The sequence below is a fragment of the Orcinus orca genome, chromosome 9, assembly GCF_937001465.1.
Source record: "Orcinus orca chromosome 9, mOrcOrc1.1, whole genome shotgun sequence".
NCBI lineage: Eukaryota > Metazoa > Chordata > Mammalia > Artiodactyla > Delphinidae > Orcinus > Orcinus orca.
The window spans coordinates 92,283,061-92,306,364 of record NC_064567.1 but is presented as its reverse complement, the minus strand read 5'-3'; the positions used below and the strand labels follow the sequence as shown (position 1 = coordinate 92,306,364).

The window sequence follows — 23,304 nt, the reverse complement described above, 5'->3', positions numbered from 1 at the left end:
AGTTGGGATGGAAGAAGAGAGGGAAGGAAAGGCAGCCAATAAAAGGTGTATTATTAAGCTCTGTGGGCACTCCCTTGTAAAGGCCTGAGGGAATGGTGCTAAAGATCATAGTAATTAAGGGGACAGGCTTTGGAGTCCAGCAGATATGGATTCAATCTTCCTAGCTCTTTATTTATCTATAAAATAGGGATAATATCTCACTTAATGAGAATAATATAACACAGTCCATGTAAAACCCTTAGCCAGTATTTGACATATTTTAAGTGTTCAATTAGTATCATTATTTTATCATCTGATTCCATGACAGCGCTATGAGATTAGTGTACATGATGATAATTTCTTTTAAAGTATTTCCAGTAAGGAAAATAATTAAAATTTAAGTTATGTTGGAAATCTTAATAGTATTATTGTGATTTATAGTGTTTGGTACAGCGTGTTAGTAAATACTTAATATATTAAATACTTAAATATATAGTATATATTCAATAATAATTCCTTTATATACACATGATTTTCATGTTGGTGGAGCTCAACCTGTACTGAAATTATATTCCTTTGTGTTTCCTGCTTCTACAATCACATTCTGTAAAGTATAATACATACATATTTTATTAGTGAGGCATGTCAAGTGTTTTCTTCCTCTAAGACCCAAGATTTGGAAGGGGACTTTTGGTGAGTCATCACCTTGGTGTCTTGTGGTGATGTGTGACCTTACTGTCTGCCTACTGCCTCTGAGCGTGGCTTCCTGAAATAAGGCTGCAGTTCCCTAAATGCTGACTGGTTGCAGTGGTTTTGTCATTGCTGTAGACACTGCCATGGCATTCCTGGAATTACCCTTGATAGGTCTCCTGGGGCCTCCTGGCAAACAGGAGAGTATTTTGTAACAGAGATGTCAGGTACTTAAGTAAATTACCTTTAATTATGAAAAACACAAAGCCTCATAACAGAATTAGTGATCAAAATAGAGTATTTAAAAAAAATAGTATTTTTTTATTAGCAGTGGTTAAGAAATAAAAATTTAAAGACAGAGTTCTATCTTCACATTAAAAAATATTTCAGATCATGTAACTGAGACTGAAAGAGCCAATTTACTTCAAAATTTTATTCTTTAAGAGACTGTTGAGAACACATTTTTAATAGTTTTATTTTTATTAAAAGCATGATAAGCATTTTATTGATTTCAGTAAAAAAAAATCAGTTTATGTGTGTATTACAACTGGTACTAGGAACTGGGAGATTAAAAAAAAAGAAAAGGATTTGATTTAAAATGTTCACTCATTCATTGAACAGATATTTATTAAGCAGTAAACATTACCAAACACTAGTCTAGGTACTATGGTCATAGGTATGAATAAAATACACTAAAACAAAAGAAAGATAGAAAAAATTACTACCTTTACATTTGAAAGAAATACTTAAACAACACACCCAGAAAAATTATGAAAGAATAATGACCAAAAACAGTTCCTTACATCAGCAAATGTCAAAGAAACAATCATTTAAACCCCAGATGATGAGTCAGCGATAGCTAAATTGTTTCCAATCTGGAAAATGATTTACCAGAAACAAAACAAAAATAAAAATAGGAACAATAACACACTACAAATAACTAAGAAAACAGCTAAGGCAATAATTGAACAGAATAGTCAAAGAATGGCGGCCACTTAAAACCATGCACTGGGGCTTCCCTGGGGGCACAGTGGTTAAGAATCCGCCTGCCAATGCAGGGGACACGGGTTTGAGCCCTGGTCTGGGAAGATCCCACATGCTGTGGAGCAACTAAGCCCGTGCGCCACAACTACTGAGCCTGCGCTCTAGAGCCCATGAGCCACAACTACTGAGCCCACGTGCCACAGCTACTAAAGCCCGCGCACCTAGAGCTCCTGCTCTGCAACAAGAGAAGCCACTGCAATGAGAAGCCCACGCTCCGCAACAAAGAGTAGCCCCCGCTCGCCACAACTAGAGAAAGCCCATAGACAGCAACAAAGACCCAACGCGGCCAAAAATAAATAAATAAAATAAATACATTTATTAAGAAAATAAAAATAAAACCATGTACCAGTAAGCAATCCCAGATGTATCTATATATCTATCAGTTCCAAACAGATAAGATTCCAGGGATAGAATAAAATGAAAGTTAAGGTAAGAGAAAAATGTGACAGTCATCCGAATGTTCCCACAAGGCCTATGTCTTTGTGGGTTCCCTTGGATACTTGTTAGGCCCCTACTGTGTGTTCAGGAATTCTCCTTCTTCTGTTTAATCAGAGTAACCAGGTTCTGGCAAACTGAGTCATATAAACTAAATTCAAGAGACCTAAATAAACCAGACTGATTGTGTCACTTTATTTGTTAATACATTTACGGAGGACAAAATCCTCATAGACATTCAAGACACCCTTCCCCAGAAAAAAAGGCACTTGGATGAATTTAGGGAAGTCTCATTTAGAATGTGGGAGAACTAAAAGAATTATCCTGTGGAATGCTGTTCATTCAACACATGTCTATTGAGGATTTACTATGTGTCCAGCACTGTACTGAATGCTGTGGAGCGAGATTTTAATAAAATCTTTCAATCCTTCAAAGAGCTCACAAGCTAATGGGGCAACACTGAGGAATCACTTTAACACAATCTGTGGTATGTAGGAGGTACTAGGGAAACACAGAGGAAAAAGTTATTACCTTAGCCTTGGGAGAATGAGTAATGTTTTCCGGGAGATGATACTTTAGTTGAGTTTAAAGGAGGAGACAGTGGAAAAACTTCATCCCAGCCACAGCAACAAACACTTACAAGGACATGGAGTATTTAGGAAACAGCATACGTTACTATCATTGATGTATGAGGTCATCTAAAGGATGATGACATTGGAAATGAAGGCTGGGACCGTTGTTTCAGTCGTGAGTAGACATGGAAGAGAACAATGAGATCAAACTTGTGTTTTAGAAAGATCCTTCTGGCAATGTTGTGGAGGACAGGGGAGCTACGGGAAGTAAGGAGGGAAGTTCAGAGGGTATTCCAATAGCCCAGGCAAAAATTTTAAGGCAGTGGAAGTTCAAATCCATGGATTTTACAGCTTTCTCTGAGCATGATTGAGGTTTCAGCTAAAGGAAACTTTTCCCCCCACTAGGACAGTGTTGGATACACACCAACAAATATATCTGCACTGATTCTTTTTGGAAAATCCATCCAAACAATAAGCAAATGATTAACTCCATATGTTTATCTTTTATTAGACATTAGATTTCTGTCTCTCCATGGAGCTCAGGAAATAACCTAAATCACTGACAAGATTTTAAGAGAGAGTAGGCCGTAATAATACTACTACCTATTATGTATTTAAGTCTAACAGTCACCTTACTGGATAGGTCGGAAACAGACCTTTTGTTACACCAGCATTCCTCAGGAGTCTGGGAGGCACAGAGATTACTCCAGGGCTGGGGGTGGAGTAGGGGGTGTGGGATGGGTTGGGGAGGAGTGGGGCATTTGAGCCAAGGTGGTTAACAGCTATGGAGGAGAAAATAGGATTTCTCATACAGCTAAGGACTGGGTTTGAGCTATATACCCTGACGGATATGGGGATTTTTTTTACTAAGACCCAGTACGATTTGGGATCCCCAATTACATAAAAAAGATAATTTATCTGTAAGTACTTTTATAGACATCAATAAGTTAGAATACTGCTGATTCTAATTAAGCAATCCAGGTACTGCAAAACTGATGTCACAGCTGGAGGACACATTTCAGATTTGGAACACCAGCACTCCTTTGTTTGTTTGTTTAAGAATGTTCAATCAACAGTCAATAAGCAGGGCTTCCCTGGTGGCACAGTGCTTAAGAATCCGCCTGCCAATGCAGGGGACACAAGTTTGAGCCCTGCTCCGGGATGATCCCACATGCCGCAGAGCAACTAAGCCCGTGCGCCACAACTACTGAGCCTGCGCTCTACAGCCCATGAGCCACAACTACTGAGCCCATGAGCCACAACTACTGAGCCCGCGTGCCACAACTACTGAGCCCGCATGCCACAACTACTGAAGACCATGCACCTAGAGCCTGCGCTCCACAACAAGAGAAGCCACTGCAATGAGAAGCCCGTGCATCACAAAAAAGAGCAGCCGCCGCTCGCCACAACTAGAGAAAGCCCACGTGTGGCAACAAAGACCAAACACAGCCAAAAATAAATAAACAAATTTATATTAAAAAAACAAAATCAATAAGCAGCTTCAGTTTTAGATTTCAGATTCTAAACTACATGTGCTCTTGAGGTTACTGAGCTAGCTATATAGAAAGCTACATAGGAACTCATCTACTGCTATCTCTTTTCAGTGTTCATCAATTTAAAAGGTAAATTTGTTTCTATTGCTTCTAAAATTACAAGTGACTTATTTTTGTAATAAAAGCCCTTTATTTTAAACTAAAACTAAAATTGTGTACTGTTTAAATTTTTAAAGTAAATTCTAGAAACAGAGTGTGATTTTTTTAAATATCAGAACCTGGCAAGGGAACAGATAGGAAGCCTTGTTTAATCTGTTAATAAGATCAAGTAAATGGATGTAATAAGTGAACAACTTCTAACCAAATAGCCACATACTTGATATAAGTGGGGAAGCTTTCTCCTTTCAGAGGAGACTATTATTATCAGAAAAGAAACACTGTGGAAATTCCTGCCACTGCTGTATAGTAGGTGGGGTAGCTATAATTTTTCCTTCTTCCAAGCTTTGCCAAGCTTACGGACTCCTTACATGTACAAAGGACTAAGAGACACCAGCTTTTCAAAACCAAGAAGTCCACAGTAATGTGTTAATTAAATCTAGGCTGGAGTAAAAGAAAGTTTGGAGAAATTTTAACATCTCTAAGGAACAAGTATAGCGGTTTGGAGCTTTTTAAAGTCTTGGAAACCAGCAGAGACTGAGATAAATTGGAGCCAATTAGCCAAGAAAACGAAATAACGAAACTAACAGTGATTAAAAAAAAAATAGTGAGGAAGATACATACAGAAGTTAGTGTTTTTAAATTTTTATTCTAAGTTTTTATCCTTAAAGCAGTGTTTTTTAGACACAACAGCCTTTTCCAGAACTAATATGTTGTAATACTTCCTTTATTACCTTGAAGTGAAATTTATAGATAACTTACCTACTCACATAATTAAAAAAATTATGATAAGGGGCTTCCCTGGTGGCTCAGTGGTTGAGAGTCCGCCTGCCGATGCAGGGGACACGGGTTCGTGCCCCGGTCCGGGAAGATCCCACAGGCCGCGGAGCGGCTAGGCCTGTGAGCCATGGCCGCTGAGCCTGCGCATCCAGAGCCTGTGCTCCGCTACGGGAGAGGCCACAACAGTGAGAGGCCCGTGTACCACAAAAAAAAAAAGAAAAAAAAATTATGATAGGGCCCTAATTATAATATAAAGGAGAAATAAAAGGAAGAATATTAACAGCAAAAGAATCTGTATTTTGATATGTAAATGCTTGGGCACAGCTCCACTAAGGCATAACAGAGGAGTCTGACTCAGGCAAGGGGCAGCCTGGCAGGTGAGTTACATTGGTGACTTGATACCAGGAACAGTGTTATCAATTGGCAGAGTTCCAAGCACAACATAGTACAACATTCCCTCTATAAGACAGTAGTCGTATCCCCAGAAGATCAGTGTGTGTTAAACTGTACACCTCCCTGGCCCCAAATACAGATATTTCACGTTTTTAAAGAAACCAGGGCACAAGGAAGGTAAAGAAAAGGGTTGTAGAAAAAAGACTGAACTAAAAGGACAGCAGACTTCAAGTCCTGACTTCCCCCTCTGTAGTGGATACTGGTCCTTTGGGTGCCCAGCATTTGAGTCTCCTTCCTTGATTTGGGGGTCCCCCCGCAAGGTGAGGCTTGCTGGGAGACATGACTCTGCCTCCTAGTGTAAGGTACCAGATACTCCCTCTCCCTGTCCCTGGCAGAACAATTAATTGGACACTCTTGCCTGGGACTTAGAAGGGACTAGACAAAACCTTGGAGTAGTTATAGACTATCGGCAGCTGCAGCCGTGTTGCCGAGAGTCCAAGTGGGCAGTAGTAGCTGAGGGAGCTGCTGCCCCCTGCCTTAACTTTCCGAGCTTGGTTCTCCCTTGGCTCCCCAAGATCCTGCAAGAAATTATTCTTTTGGCTTCTGCTGTCCAGAGTCAATTTGTTGATCACAGCCAAGAGCCCCGACAGGTGCCATTTTCACTGGGCCTCAGTTTCCTCACATGCACAGTGATTAGAATCCCTGGCTTATTAAGGCTCTTTCCAGGCTTGATGGCTACTAGTCAGTGAATCTCTGAAGGCTGCAGATGCGGGTAAATCCTTTATATGTAGCTTGAGCTTCACAATTTCCAAAGGGCTTTCAAGTCTGTCATCTCATTTGGCTTGGAGGGACAGGGTGTACTCTAACACGTGGTGAGCAAAGTGTTTACCCCAGTGCCTGGAGATTACAAAGCACTTAGTAAATTATAGTTATCATTACTGACACAGATGTAATTTAATTGAAAAAATAAAGCTGCTTTTAGTATATTTGGTATGATCCCATTTCAGTAGGGATTTGTTTTGCATACCAGTGAATCCTCTCTGAATATAGTAGGTACTCAATAAAGATCTGTTGAAACAATGAATTTCTATAAAATAAAATTGTGCTATTTGCTAGGATGTGCATAGAAAGATTCTGGAAGAATCTGGAGGGGTGGTTTATTAGTTTGCTAGGGCTGCCATAACAAGATACCACAGACTGGATGTTAAAGAATAGAAATTTATTTTCTCATAGTTCTGGAGATGAGATATCTGATGTCAGCAGGTGTGGTTCCTTCTGAGGCCTCACTCCTTGGCTTGCAGATGGGCTGCCTTCTTGCTGTGTATTCACATGGTCTTTCCTCTGTGCATGTACTCATATGTCTGATGTCTCTTTGTGTGTCCAAATTTCTTCTTCTTGTAAGGGTACTTGGTCAGATTGGATTAGGGCCCATCTTAACAGCCTCATTTTAACTTCATCATCTCTTAAAAGGCCCTGTCTCCAAATACAGTCACATTCTGAGGTACTTGGGGCTAAGGTTTCAACATGAATTTCTGGGGGACAAAATTCAGTCCATAACTGGTGGCAATATGGAAGATTTACTTTTCTTAAATAATATTTTCTACAATGTTTCTGTAATGTTTAAATATTTTACAAAGAGCCTAATTATTTTATAATTTGGAAAAATAATAATTTTAGAACAAAAAAATACTTTGTGTTTATAGTTAAAATATAGTTAGATTTTAGGCTTAGATCATTACAAACAGAGTCTTCATTTACATGAATGTCTCCTGGGGCATTTGAAAGTTGAGGGATGAAGGACTTTCTTAAAATTAATTAATTTTAATGTTTGGCTGCATTGTGTCTTCATTGCTGCACGCGGGCTTTCTCTAGTTGTGGTGAGCGGGGGCTACTCTTCGTTGCAGCGAGTGGGCCTCTCATTGCGGGTGGCTTTTCTTGTTGCGGAGCAAGGGCTCTAGGCGCATGGGCTTCAGTAGTTGCGGCACGTGGGCTCAGTAGTTGTGGCACATGGGCTTGGCTGCTCTGTGGCATGTGGGATCTTCCTGGACCAGGGATTGAACCTGTGTCCCCTGCACTGGCAGGTGGATTCTTAACCACTGCGCCACCAGGGAAGTCCCTGAAGGACAATTCTTTATTGCAGGGCTGACCTGGGCAGTGCAGGATGTACAGCATCTCCTCTCCATAACTATTGCCAGGAGTGCCCTTCCTTCATCACTCTGGCAACCAAAAAAGTGCTCCACCCATCCCCCGATTTCCAAAAACTTCATTGATCATCACCACTATAAAGTATAATTTTATACTAATATTTGAAAATGTTTAGAAGTGCTTTCTTCTTTCTCTCTGTCTCTCTTTTTCTTTTAGAATAACATAGGGAGAAATCATGCTAATGACCTCTAGCTATGTCAGTGGGAAGCTTGGCTGTGTCTGAGTCATGGCGGAGTATCATGATAACTAAAGTTGCCCAAAGACAGCTGAACCTCTTGCTGCAGTTTATGTAAATTGCAGGCATGATGCTCAGGAGAAAATATAATAATAGCTAACATGTCATGAGCACTGAATATGTGCCAGGCACTGTCCTAACTGCTTTACTTGTACAAATTCATTTATTCTTTACAATAATCCTATGACAGGCACTAATATTTGATAGATGAAGAAACAGGCACAGTAAGGGGCAGTGACTTGCAAATGATGGAGCTGTGCTTCAAAGCAGACAATCTGGCTTCAGGGCTGCCATGCTTAGCCACCATAGGGTACTAGCTCTCCTTTATCGAGCGCCTACCAGGTGCTCAAAACCTAGTAAGCACTGTACTTTCATACATTATGGCATGTGATACTTACAGAAACAATCAACCTCCATTTTACAGACTTGGAAACTAAGAGGTTCAAATCTCTTTTGGAAAGTAGACAGCTTATATGCATACAGTTTATTAACATGTACAAAATAATGGCAAACTTACCCAAAGTTATTGCCACAATCAAATCAATATTGAGAAACAAATTATATGAATATATATTCTCTTTCAAATCTATTTAATTTAGCAGTCACTTCTCATTGAATTTTCTGAGGCTCTGAGGGTCTTATTATTGGATATTGTATATCGTGTAGAAGTGATTTATATGTATGGTATTGGTTTCCCCTAGGAGTGAGTGCAAAATAACTCAATTGGGCTAATAGTAGTCCCAATTTTATGAACTGATTGATAGAAGCAATACTGTAACAAATTCAATAGACTTTATTTTTATTTGTTTTATTTTATTTTGTTAAGAGAAGGCAGTCCCAGAGATTTTTAAGGAAGCCAGTTTACTCATGCTACCAAGAATGTACCCACATTTTGGGGCACCACTCCAATTACAGTTGGTGTGATTGTTAGTATCAGCTGAAGTAAAACCTTACAAAGGCTGTCAGAAAATGCACTAAAGGCAAATAGGAATGGCTTTTTTTGATATACTTGGAAAAAATTATATACTTAATAAACTTTTCCTGATTTGTTGTTGTATTCCCCCTTACCAGATAGTAGTCTGGGGATCTTTTTCTGATCTACTGTTTTGAATTAAGTGTATTTGCCTTTTTTCCAGATTTTGATTTTCAGGATAAAGTACATACACATTGCTCTTTTTCTTAAAAGCTAATACTTCTCCAAATATTTTACTTTTCTTATTCTAAAACAGCACAATGACATAAAAGAAAGTTCTGAAAAAGAAAAAAAAAACCTCTAAGCCTACTACATTAATACATTACCATATCTGAGAATAATCTTCTAGTTTTTATCTGCAAAAACATTTTTTACATAAGTTGTACACATATGTATGTAACATTTTACAGTGACTTTCACTTTAAAAATACCATAATTATTTTCTGTTTCTATAGATCTCACAATGATAATCCGTAATGGGTATGCAACATTTCTCTGAGTGGATGTATCAAAATTTGCTTAGCAATTCTTTTATTGCTAGTCATTTAGGTTGTTTCTCATTATTCTCTACTCTACAGAGGCAATAAGTTTCTTTGTGCTGAAGGTTCTCATCACCTGTTTAATTATTTTCTTAGATCAAATTCCTAGACGTGGAGTATTGTTGATTTGATTCATACTCTGCTATATCACACCAGAAGCTATACTGATCTTCAGCATGCTTGTCTGCCTCTCTGCTCATTCTTTCCATTAACTAAACAACATCTGTCAATGGCCACTTACTCTGTTTGACTTTCTCAAGTTGTCCCTTGGTTACTTCCTTGGCAATAGCAGTATCCTGTGATGAGGTCAGAAGTCTCATGTTTACCAAAGAGGTGGGGCTTGTGAGCAGCTGAGTGAACATGGATCACATCCCTGACCCCAGTGCTGCTGCTACCTTCATGAAAGCAGCCCTTTATTCTAGCACACGAACAGAAATAAAAATGGTCTCTGAGCTGACAAATGGGGTCCCAATGAATACTATGCCAGATTCCAGACATCATACAAACCTCATGCAGGCCTATAAGATTAAAGTACAGACTAACAATATGTTATTTGGCATCCTGAATAGCAAAACAACGTGATTTCAAATGAAAATAGTTTAACTGGCTCCCACCTGGGATTTAAATGTCTAAATGCAATAAATGAGTTTCAGTTCATAATCAACTCCGTGGCAGTAATTTCTAGCACAGCTGATAGATTAAAAATTTATGGTTAGTTTTTTAACAAGTAATGACTTCATCATTGAAGGTTTTCAAAGTACTAGTTGATGTTTCACTGTAGTTTATCATCACAAATTAGAATCTTGGGCTATGTTAGGATCTGATATTTGAAGAAATGTGTTTTGCAATGTCTCCAAATAAGAAAGATTTTATTTTCAGGTTATTTACATTATATCCTCATTCCAGTTCAGCTTTACTTTATTGGCAAGGACTGTCAGTACTATTATTGTCAAATCCCTCATATTAGTATTACAGGGACTTGACAAACTACTTATCCTTTATGTTAAAAATTCTTTATAAAACCTTATACTAATTTTATAAATAACAAAGCAATATTACATTATGGTGATTCTGCAATTCATAAGGAAATAGGCTTAAATATTAGCTGGAATGAGCTGTAGAGGAAAACTTACCTAGTTGTATATTTGTTGACTAAAAAAGAGGGTTGTGACATATTTGATAGGTTAACAAAGTAAGTTGTTGAGTATGTGTGTGTGAGAGAGATTGATGTTTGAAACAGTTTAGGCACAGTACTGTCTGACAAAGTAGAAATGCTTTGTGCATGTAAAGTTATAATTTTATATCATTTCTGATTGCAGGCTGTATGCTTTGGGTTCTGGGTGTTTATTTTTAGGCCTCAGGAATTTGGAGAGTAAATGGTGCTTTTTTCTGTGAACAGGTTTCCTTATGATTGGTTATTTTGATTTAGAAAAATTCTCAGCCTAGAATTTTAAAAAAGGGAGTGCACCCTACGTTTTTGAGGGTTTTTTTTTTTGACATACCCCAGAAACCTCTCCCCATCCTCCCAATCTTATAAATGACTCAGTCTGTTTGGCATAGATAGCTTTAAGGATAATCATTGGCTTCCTGTTCTTGTGAGCACAATACATATCAGGATGCACCAGCACCACCCAGTGGCCTTGAACTAATTCAACAGTTCCTTGGAAATAAATCAGATCCAGAAGTTCAGGGCCTCTCTCTCAATTGTGAATTGTATACACATGCATGAAAGCATCAGGATTCAACTTCCCCCAGAATTGAATCTGTTGTAAGTAGTTCTGATTATACTTTGTTAACCTTCTTTATGAAAGATCAGGCTATTTATAGGGCAAGAAAATGGAGTTTGGAATGTTAAGGACCCTTGGCTTTTTTTGGCAAATCTGTAGCAATACATATACTTGTCAGTAGTGAACTAACATCCTGTTTTTGAAGGTTAAGTAGGAATTTATAAAAGCTAAAGAAACGTTATTGCAATGAGTGACACAAATTATTCTAAGAGGTGTGTAGAGAGTCTAAGGAGTCCACGCAGAATTTAGTTTCTGTATATGCTAAACACACCTTTCTATACTACTTCCTGGATGATAAAGATTCTCTCCTCCCAGTAGGGAATAGAATTTCCCTTTTTCTAGATGTATAGCAAATTTTTTGTTCCTTGTAGTTGCTGATTATTATACACATTATAGAAATAATACTTGCTGACTGGAGAAGACTGGAAAAATGCAGAAAAGTAGAAATTAACAGCAAGGGGAAAATATAGTTCATAGTCCCTTCACTAAACACAATCACTGCTACCATATTATTTCGTACACATCTACCCTTAGCACCAACTCTGGAGGTAGATTTGCCTTGCTTTAAATCTCAACTGGGCCATTTAGTAGCCGTGATTTGGACAAGTTACTTAGTCTCCTTGGTGCCCTGGTTTCCTCATCTCTAGGATGGGGATAATGAATAGTTTGGCTGCATAGGTCTGTTATGAGGATTAAGCAACTAATACCGGTGAAGCTTTCAGAATAGTGCCTGTATATCGTAAACACCGTGTTAGCTGTTACTTTCCCATTCCTCTATTTCCTCCAACTCCTTCTTACTGTTATTATTTTTCTTTTGTAGTTTCTGTCTTTAATAGCTAAAACTGTACAAATAAAATTTTATACCATTAAAAATTATACTGTATTATTCATTCATAAGTGTGATTTTTAATGACTGGGAAATACTATTGTCTTAGTGTTACTATTTAGCCTAGTACAATGAAGACAGAATATGTATATGTGGATTTTTATTAAAATGCAAAATTAAAAGGAAAAAAATTTAAAAGGCAAACATAAAGGTTTGTTTTCTCTTCTAAAAATAAAAGTATATAACATGATGTATTTTTTAAAATTTATTTATTTTTGGCTGTGTTGGGTCTTCATTGCTGTGCATGGGCTTTCTCTAGCTGCAGTGAGCGGGGGCCACTCTTCGCTGCAGTGCATGGGCTTCTCATTGTGGTGGCTTCTCTTGTTGCAGAGCACGTGCTCTAGGTGCCTGGGCTTCAGTAGTTGCAGCACGTGGGCTCAAGAGCACAGGCTCAGTAGTTGTGTCACATGGGCTTAGCTGCTCCATGGCACGTGGGATCTTCCCGGACCAGGGCTCGAACCCATGTCCCCTGCACTGGCAGGCGGATTCTTAACCACTGCGCCACCAGGGAAGCTCCTAACATGATGTATTTTGGAATCCTAAATTTCTGATTTCATTTTCATTTTGGCTAGTAAATACAGTTATTTTTTCCCTCATCGAACACCACATATGCATCTATATACAGGGTGTGGTAAGTGCTGGGGATATAATGATGAATAATGTACTTTCCTGAATAAATCTGAAGTTTGAGGTACTCAAAGTGATGAAGAGGGAACACTGGGAAGGGCAACTACCTCTGCCTGAGAAAGCTGAAATTTGAGCTCGTGTTGACAAATAGGAATTTGCTGGGAAGGAAGGATATGGAATAAAAGTATTCGAGACAGAAGAGTCAGAGTGAACAACTTTAGGAGTTGTGGATTGTCCACAAAGCATTGGAGTAGTGTCCATAAAGAAGTGGGGTGTCTGTGTGTGTGTGTGGTGGAGGCAGGATGGGAAATCATACTGACAGTGCTGCTCGGGCCTGGAAATGAAACTCAAGTTTATCGTTTATCCAGTAGAAGTAAGTAGTAATGAGTAGAACAAGAAAAAGTGCTGCTGCAGAAGGCAGGCAGATGGATTGTAAAAGTAGATGGTTCCTCGTGTCCAGTGATGGAGGACAGGTGAGAGGACTGAAAACCAGACAAGTGAGAGGACAAGTGTATGACTGAAAATCATACAACCAGGGCAGTCGTGTGATTTAGCGGCCACCAGTGACCTTAGCGAAAAGCAGTTTGATATTCAGGAATGAATGGGGAGAAAGCAATTTGAGACAGTGACTGCGGACTCTTCTTCCAGTAGGTTTGTTGGGAAAAGGCAGTAAATGAGAGCAAAAGCAAGAAAAGCAACTATGGGGCGTGAAGTATCTTCATGATGGGAGATTGGAGAATTTCTGTAGAGCAAGAAGTCTGATTGGTAGTTTAAGATGGCATATGATATTTACTTCACCTACTGGTCTGAAATTAAGAATCTCTAAAATACAAATCAAAACTCACACTGGTCAGAATGGCCATCATTAAAATGTCTACAAATAACAAATGCTGGACAGGGTGTGGAGAAAAGGGAACCCTCCTACAGGGGGAATGTAAATTAGTGCAGTCACTATGGAAAACAGATGAAGGTTCCTCAAAAAACTAAAAATAGAGTTGCCATATGATCCAACAATCCCACTCCTGGGCATGTATCTGGACAAAACTATAATTCAAAAAGATACATGCACCCCTATGTTCACAGCAGCACTATTTACAATAGCCAAGACATGGAAACAACCTAAATGTCCATTGACAGATGAATGGATAAAGAACATGTGGTATATATATATATATAAAATGGAATACTACTCAGCCATCATAAAAAAGAATGAAATAATGCCATTTGCAGCAACATGGATGGACCTAGAGATTAGCGTACTGAGTCAGAAAGAGAAAGACGAACACCATCTGATATCACTTACATGTGGAATCTAAAATATGATGATACAAATGAACTTATCTATGAAACAGAAACAGTCTCAAAGACATAAGAGAACAGACTTGTGGTTGCCAAGGGGGAGGGATTGGGAGTTTGGGATTAGCAGATGCAAACTATTATATGTAGAATGGGTAAACAACAAGGCCCTACCGTACAGCCCAGGGAACTCTATTCAATATCCTGTGATAAACTGTAAAGGAAAAGAATATTAAAAAATTAAAAAAAAGAATGTCTCTCTATATTTATTTGTCTATGTCTTAGACTGGAACACAAAACTTTAGTCTGAAGATAGATGAAAAGCACATCTTGGACTTGGTTCAAGGCTTTTATTTTGCTGTACCACAAAAGCAGTTAATAAGCAGTGCTAAGGATATAAATGAAGTAAGGATGCAGGTAGGTGAATTCAGCTGCCCACTTGTGCTTGTTTGTGTATCACAAAAATTTTGGTGGCCTCAATACCTCTAGCAACTGAAATGCCAGAAAAGCATAGTATTGTGGGCTTAAAAAACAACAACAAATAAAAAAACCCCACATATGTCAGTATCTAGAAGTAACTTACTCAAGGTGAAAATTCTGTTTTTAAGGAAGCCACATCATCTAAGCCTAATGTCTAGGTCCTGGGTCTTGAAACTCTGCTGTGTCTGCTCCGGGGCAGTCTTGCTTTACATTTATCTTCATCTAGGGTCTTTTCATGGCAACACTTGGCAGGCCTAGAACACACGAGGCAAGGTAAAAGACACAAGGCAAGGTTTCTTTCCTTCACTCTTGTGGTTCTAATACAGAGGTTCATGAAACACAGGTATAATGAGCATTCCATTAATTTTCCTCTGCAGTCCAGGAACTTCTGTGTTTTTTTAAAAGGCAATGTAAGCTTAAAAGATGTTTTCAACCCAACAGCTTCATTCAACTCAGCTAATTCTCTTGAGTTCCTTATCTACGAACATCTACACAAAAACAACCTATTTTCAATGGTGGCAAAGGGTGTTATCTTCAGGAAATTCTGTCAGGGTGAGCCCAGATAAAATCTCCAGATTTGCTGCACTCATGAAATTTTTACTCAGGGTGACTTCCTTGAGATGTATTATTAAAGATGTGTATATTTCATATCTAATATGCAGGGCAGAGCAACATGAAGACTTCAGAGACTGCTTATAATATTCCATGTGGATTTGAGATTTTTGCTGCATTCATAAATATGGAAAAAAGTATCTACATAACAAGACAAATCAGTAAATCTCTAAAATAGTGTTTACATCTAGAGAGATACAATCACTTTTTGTTTGTTTGTTTTTGTTTTTGCAGTACGCGGGCCTCTCACCGCTGTGGCCTCTCCCGTTGCGGAGCAGGCTCCGGACATGCAGGCTCAGTGGCCATGGCTCACGGGCCCAGCCGCTCCGCGGCAGGTGGGATCTTCCTGGACCGGGACACGAACCCGTGTCCCCTGCATCAGCAGGTGGACTCTCAACCACTGCGCCACCAGGGAAGCCCCAATCACTTTTTTTAAAAACCATCTGTCAAATGTCACTTGATATCCTCAGCATGTTTTAGTAAATCCTGACATACTTTATGGTCTTCTAATTTCAAATTTGTTGCTTCAATTTCATAATGTCCTGTGAACCCTGTGGCGGTTGTAAGATCACAGCAGTACATTTTCTTAATCTCTTGAAACACCTCTTTTATCAGATAAGATTTTCTCAGGGTATCAGTCTTTTACAGTAGATGGTAGATATAAATTATGGCTATCAATGAGAGGCAATTATTTGGGTGCCTCTGAAGTCAGGCATGTTACATAAATTTGTGGTTCAGGCAAAAAAGTGATGAAAAATCCTTTCCTGATTTTATATGTTTAGGTCCTGGAGCATAAGTTTGAATCTCATTTTGTCTCTGCTAGACTAAGAATACTGCTACAAGATAATACAGAAGTCAGTGGCTTCAATGTTTTATTCCTAAATAAATATGAAGCAAAACTGCAGTTTAGGAATAATCTGGCACACTGTCAGGTAACACTACTAACTCAAAACTTGGATAAGCTAAGTAAGTACTTTAGCATGAAATGTATTTTCTGTATTTTTCATGGAACTGTGTCCTTACTTTTAATAAACACAAAACTGAAACAAACTTTAACAAATATGGTATGATATCACTTATATGTGGAATCTAAAAAATGATACAAATGAACTTATTTACAAAACAGAAATAGACTCACAGACATAGAAAACAAACTTACAGTTACCAAAAGGGAAAGGAGGTGGGGATAAATTAGAAGTTTAGGATTAACATATACACATTACTATATATAAAATAAACAAAAACGACCTACTATATAGCACAGGGAACTATATTCAATATTTTGTAATTATAGGTTTATAATGGAAAAAAATCTGAAAAAAAATGTATAACTGAATCACTTTGCTGTATACCTGAAACATAAATCAATTATACCTCAATAAAAAAACTAAAACAAACTTTAGTATTTTGTTTTAACTATCAGTATAAACATTTTTTTCAGCTTTACACTTATTAGCCTCTTAATTTCAATATATATATGTCTACATATCTATATATATCTATGTGTGTCTATTTACAACTTTAGCCATTAGGTAATTTTTTGTAACTTTGGTCTGATTACAAGGTGAGGTCCTAATCACAAGACAATGTGATAAGAGCAGAAGGTAGGGCTAAGACCTTACAAAATAACATTTGATGCTTGAACCGCAAGAGTTTGAACTCTTAGGGTCCACTTATACTTGGATATTTTTTCAGTAGTAAATACTACAGTACCGTACGATCTGAGATTGGTTGAATCTGAGACTCGCAACTGCAGGTATGGAGGGCCAACTATAAGTAATATGCGGATTTTTAACTGCATGGTGGGTGGGTACCCCTAACACCTGTGTTGTTCAAGGGTTAACTGTAGTCTGATTCTTGTTCATTTCTGCTAATAATGAGTTCAAAAATGCTTGATTTTGATCAGAAATTTGAAAATGATGACAACTAGAATTTCTGAGCATATCTTAAACCACATAAAAATTACCAGTGACAAAGAAAGTAGGCTTATATTAAATAGTGTTAATTTTGAAGACATTTCAAACTTCCATGAAGGATAACCTTACAAGTGAAGTGTTCAATGTAGAAACCAGTACAAATTTTGGTTAGCTTGTTCAGAAACAAAATATTCTAAGAATGTTCTGAATATTATTTTCAATATTAAAGTGAAGATAATTTTTATAGTTGTTTGAGGTGCTGTAATATGTCTACTGATACTCCCAGCTGTTTTACCAAACTGGCTGTCTGTTCTAAAATCCAAGTGAGGCTTGGGTTTTCGGAATGTGCACGCTCCTGTGTTCTACAATATTTTAAAGATGAACAATCTACCCCACTAAGATTCTTGCTACAGTTTTTGTTAAACTCAGCATTATTTTCATAGAATCTTTCATCTTTAGCTTCATCAATCTTTTCCTCAGCTGGAGCTATATGACAAAGGTCCATATCCTGAATGGAGTCCAATAAATCTACAACATGGGGCTGTGGAGTGATTGATTTCAGATGTCTGAGCACATACTCTTCACACTGGCCAACTGCATCCAGAAGATTATTTATTTTACTGATCAAAGCCGAACTACTATCATGAAGGTGACACCAGGAGAGCAAAGCACTGAACAAAAATATAAGCAAGAGTTAAATAGGAAAAAAATTAAACAAAGGCTTTTAGAATTTTTGATGCTAAGGCTTACATGTTTCTTTTCCAGATAACACCATGCAAAAATTATTAATAACAGTAATGCAAGTCAAAATCAGGAAAGTAATGATGGTAAAACAGGATTAAAAATACAAGGACAGTATCTTTCAATAGGAATTAAACAATTGGACTTAATCATATAAACTGTTTATAATTCATAACCCCTCCTTCACAGCTCTACATCCACTCTTCCTGATTTTAGATTTTTCCCCTTATGACTGTGTAGCTTCTGTTGAAGAAGGATACAACTAACAGAAAGATCTGAAAAATTAGTTTCTCCTTTAAGGACATCAACCACCTTTTAAACTAGTGACTCTCAATCTTGGATGCACGTCAGAATCACCTGGGAAACTTTTAAACTTATCAAGACTCAGGTCACACCTGAGACCAATTAAATCAGAATCTCTGGGGGTATTATTTTTTTAAAGCTTCCCAGCTGTAACAAGTTGCTACCAAGGTTGAAAACCACTGTTCTAACCATATAGCTACTTGCCATCAAAACCGAAGGTTAGGGGGAAAAAAAAAGTTTTGAGACAACTTCACCTTTCCAACTTTGTTACAGAGTAGACACTTTGCTGAGCTGACTAACAATTTTATTGAAGAAGGTTAGATTTCTTTTAGTCCTAATAATTATTTTTCTTTAATTTTTTAGTATAGACAACTGTATTTTTTGACATTTCAGATCATTCACGTCATGAAATAATGGTTGTTATGAAAAGTAATGATGTTTTAAAAAATGTGTAAGATTTAGCAGTAAGCTTTCTAAGCTTATAAAAGATTAACTTGATGTGACGATAAACATGTGATCATTTTCCTATTTTAGTATAGTATAAATGCTGATTCCCGACAGCTGAATTTTAGAAAACCTCAATGTAATGAATTTTTCCTTTGTTTTGACAACTTTTGTTTTATACCTTTTAAAAATCAATGATTCCTTGAAGCATTTTGTTTTTCTCTATAGAGGGCAGTTGAAAAGGTATAAAGCATCAAAGAGGACAAGCCTGCCATGCTCCTAGCTCCATGTGCCATTTGATCACTTGATTCTGATACATGCCATTATTGCTATGGAATCTTGACAGGTATTCAAAATTTAGGACTAAAGTAAATGGAATCATTTTTCTGTTACCAGCTATAATTTTCATCATGTACTTCTAGTCTAGACGTCTGTTTTATTGTGTTCTGCTACATGTGGAAGACTAAAAGCTTTATTCAAAACCTGAAGTTCTTTTTAATTACTTTGAGATACAGATTGGTGGTAGTTCAGGTAGCAAAAAATAGACACTTCCTATCATTTCTTTGCAGTAAAAGACAACACCTGGCTCACATATTAAAGTGGATGAACTTTCGACTTTTTGAAGGCGATTTTATTCTATGCTCTGAAGCACTCTTGTGGATTTAACAATAGGAAAAGCACTTCACTTTAAACGCTTTATTTTTACATACTACTTTAATAAAAATCCTCCAGTAGTACTGAGGTTAAAATAATTCAGCATTTAAGTTTTAAAAATTACCTCAATGTTCCTCTGAGTTGTCCATAGTTCATAATGACTTCTGCACCTTCCTTATAACCTTGATTGAAACCTTGTTGAAGAGTAACTGCTTTGCCAGCTTCTATTCCATCTCTATAGCCTTCCTAAAAATAAGAAAGTAATGAAGAATTACAGTTGTAACTTACACCAAGTAAACCACTGTAGGTTTTTCTAGAAAGTCATAGAACCAGTTTGGAAGACTGATGAAACAGGCCTCTACTGGGTTATTTAACAACACGGTTCTAGAACATATGGCATAACCACACAACCAAAGTAGACTACGCTTCTCATAAAAGTTTATTATTGGTTTATCCCATTTTTGAAGTCTAGACTTATTGGGCACATTTTAAAAAAATTTTAATTTATTTTTGGCTGCGTTGGGTCTTCGTTGCTGCGCGCAGGCTTTCTCTAGTTGCGGTGCGCGGGCTTCTCACCGCGGTGGCTTCTCTTGTTACGGAGCACGGGCTCTAGGCACGCGGGCTTCAGTAGTTGTGGCTCGCGGGCTTGGTTGCTCCGCAGCGTGTGGGATCTTCCCGGGACCAGGGACGGAACCCGTGTCCCCTGCGTTGACAGGCGGATTCTCAACCACGGCGTTGGGCACATTTTAAAATACTGACTCTATACAGTTTTACAAAACGCTGTGTTAGCAGTTGCTCCACAGAGAGGAAACATGGGGAATTACGTGTTTGATCCCCTTAGCAACTGGACTGACGTGGGTGGGTGACGCAGGGCAGTAAGGTCTTGGAACGGAAATAGGGAAAGAGGAAACTGGTTTAGCAAAAGGACCATGAGAGGTCTGGTTTGAGAAATTTTGCTTGATACCTAAATTCAAGTAAAATGCAAATCCTCTGTGGGCAGGGATTTTTTTGTCCGGCCCCAGCACTCAAAAGATGCTCGGTACTGACTGGCCTCGCCTCAGCCTTCTGTAAAGCATTTCTGACACTGACAACATGGTTGTTATGCTAAACAAGTACTATTTTACTGAAGCATTAAACAAGCGCAGTTTTAGTGGCAACTTAATGGTTGCCACGGATACTAGCCGGAATGGACCTCACCCTTCGGTCCTCCCCCTGAACTAGGCGCTGAAGGCTCCACCTGGAAACTGGGGGTGTGGTATAAAGCCGAGTCTCAACAGTGAGACAACTGAGAGATGGATAATTGGCACCCGACAAATTAAAAAAACAAAACCCAACATGAATACTCCCTTACCTAGCCATCAGGATCCCACGTTAGCTTTGTCTTACTGCCCTTCGACAACATTCTTTTTTTTTTTTTTTTTTTTTGTGGTACGCGGGCCTCTCACTGTTGTGGCCCCTCCCGTTGCGGAGCACAGGCTCCGGACGCGCAGGCTCAGCGGCCATGGCTCACGGGCCCAGCCGCTCCGCGGCATGTGCGATCTTCCCGGACCGGGGCATGAACCCGTGTCCCCTGCCTCGGCAGGCGGACTCTCAGCCACTGCGCCACCAGGGAAGCCCTCGACAACATTCTTAAGTGCACTTTTTCCAGCTGTCCTGATTACCACCACTCCTAACTTTAGGCTCCCGAGCTCTTCAATCAACCCATGTCAAGTGCGTACATGTCCTCTGACAGCCATAATTAGACACATACAGTCAGTGTATACGTTTCTCCCCCATCCCCTTCCCTCTGGTCCTCATCAAACTCAAATCTCTTCAAAGCCTAAGACAAAGTTTATTTTGTTCGCCGCCCCCCCAGTGTCCAACGCGCCCCGCGGGCGCTCTAGGAACGCGTCCTGTGGTGTCGCGCGCTTTCAAGTAACCCATTGGGAAACCCTAGCAGGACGCGGGCAGGACTGCATGATGAGGGGGTAGGGAGGGCAGCGCCGGGTCGGGCCCGGACCACTCGGCCCTCTCCTCTCGGGTCCCCGCCTCTTCACAACGTCGTGCGCCTCTCCTCACAACCCGGTACAGCAAGGGACGCCCACCCCCTCCACGCAGCTTTACTTTGACTCGTCTCTGCATGTGGTTCCGCCATTCCCGCTGCACCAGGACCGACTCGTCAGCTTCCTCGTCAAAAACGTCCCTCTCCTCTCCAGGACCCTGGACCAACGAAGCGGCTCGTAACCACGACATCACTGAGGAAACCTCAGAAGCGCCGGCGCCGGAAATGCTGGCAATTCCTTCCGGTCCGCGGGGCGGGGCGAAGACTGAGGAGGGTGGGTTGCCTCGCGGGATGCGTGCGCGTGCGCGTTGAAGTGCGCGTGGGTGTGCGCGGTGTTTCGCTGTTGGGAGGACGTCCCGGGAGGGTTTTGAATCCCGGTAGGGTCTTGCCTCCCGCCCGAACCTTTTTGCTACCTGGTGTTGTGGCAGCTCCCTCACTTGACTCGAAGTGTGGGCGTGCACTTATTGTGGGCGAGGCAGATTCCTCCCAAGTGGGGCTTGTCCGACCTTGACCTCTGCAGAAGGCGGTGCCTACCCTCAGAGAAACCCTGTCCCTTCCCACCAAGGTCTCTACAGGGGTCGGGTTTTGGAGACGGGCGCATTGGCAAAACCTTTCAAGGTAGTTCTTTTGAGGGATTCTGTCTTAAAATCCCCCTCAGGGCTTCTCTGGTGGTGCAGTGGTTAAGAATCCGCCTGCCAATGCAGGGGACACCGGCTCGAGACCTGGTCTGGAAAGATCCCACATGCCTCAGCGCAGTTAAGCCCACGTGTCACAACTACTGAGCCTGCGCTCTAGACCCCAAGAGCCACAACTACTGAGCCTGCGCGCCGCAACTTCTGAAGCCTGTGCGCCCAAAGTCAGTGCTCCTCAACAAGAGAAGCCACCGTGATGAGAAGGCTACGCACAGCAACGAAGAGCCGCAACTAGAGAAAGCCCGCGTGCAGCAACAAAGACCCAACTCAGCCAAAAATAAATAAATTTATTTTAAAAAAATAAGTAAAAATAAAATCCCCCTCAGTACATTTAAAGGTTTGGACAGCCCAACTTTTTTTTTTTCCTTCGGTACGCGGGCCTCTCACTGTTGTGGCCTCTCCCGTTGCGGAGCACAGGCTCCGGACGCGCTGGCTCAGCGGCCATGGCTCACAGGCCCAGCCGCTCCGCGGCATGTGGGATCTTCCCGGACCGGGGCACGAACCCGTGTCCCCTGCATTGGCAGGCGGGCCCTCAACCACTGCGCCACCAGGGAAGCCCCAGCCCAACTTTTTTAATTGTAGGAGTGTGGAATGGAGTACAATAAGATCAAAAAGTTAGATACTGTGGCCATTTTGAGATCAATAAATAAAGAGTGCATTTATAAAACGAATTGTATTTCTCATTGATTCACAGTATCTTGTGCTGACTCCAGTTCCTTCTCAAATAACAGAAAAGGCTATTCGTGAGGACGGGGACTTGTTTATCTGTATGTGCTCAGCACCAGCACTGTTATGACCCATAGTAGACGTTGAAACATGTTAGTGAATGAATGGACACCAGCAGTATTCCTGTTTTGCCCTTTGCGTGCTCACGTGGTAATGATGACTTATTTAGCTAACATATTTTCTTGAATAACTACCTTGTGCCAGGCACCATTACAGGTTTTTGGGATACATCAGTGAACAACACAGACAAAAGTCCCAGTTCTTGGGCTTGACATTCATGTAGAGTTGACAGAGGATAAACAATAAGCACTATATAAGTAAATTATACAGTTTTTTACAAGATCATAATAATGCTATGAAAAAAATTTTAAAGCAAGCAAAGTAAAGAGAGCTATATGAGTATGTGTGTGAGTGAGAGCGGTCGGGTGGTACAGGTTATAATTTTAAGTATCCAGAGAGAACTTTTTTGTATATATATTTTTAATATATGAAAAAATATATATTTGGTAGGTTCATGGACTATGTATAAAAACATTGTATACTTTGCCACAAAAATACCTTAATAAACTAAAAAGAATAAAGATTTTTACAGGTCATATTCTCTG

The 23,304-nt window shown here is 39.7% G+C and overlaps 1 protein-coding gene across 1 annotated transcript; it reads right to left on the bottom strand.

Annotated features, from left to right (window-relative positions):
- Positions 1–14,426: 14,426 nt before the first annotated feature.
- Positions 14,427–21,631, bottom strand: YAE1 (YAE1 maturation factor of ABCE1). Its single transcript, XM_004263327.3, has 3 exons — positions 21,344–21,631; positions 19,365–19,486; positions 14,427–17,769 (listed from the first exon to the last, which is right to left on the bottom strand). Exons 1-3 carry the CDS (start codon positions 21,470–21,472, stop codon positions 17,340–17,342), a joined length of 681 nt encoding a protein of 226 aa, XP_004263375.1. The 5' UTR covers positions 21,473–21,631; the 3' UTR covers positions 14,427–17,339.
- Positions 21,632–23,304: the final 1,673 nt, after the last annotated feature.

Bases quoted from the DNA above. Each gene is read 5' to 3' on its own strand.
- YAE1 (XM_004263327.3), bottom strand. From the start codon at position 21,472: ATGTCGTGGTTACGAGCCGCTTCGTTGGTCCAGGGTCCTGGAGAGGAG. The intron at 19,487-21,343 runs GTAAAGCTGCGT...TCTTATTTTTAG, and splicing joins ACATGCAGAGACGAGTCAAA to GAAGGCTATAGAGATGGAAT. The intron at 17,770-19,364 runs GTAATTTTTAAA...ATTTTTGTTCAG, and splicing joins CAACTCAGAGGAACATTGAG to TGCTTTGCTCTCCTGGTGTC.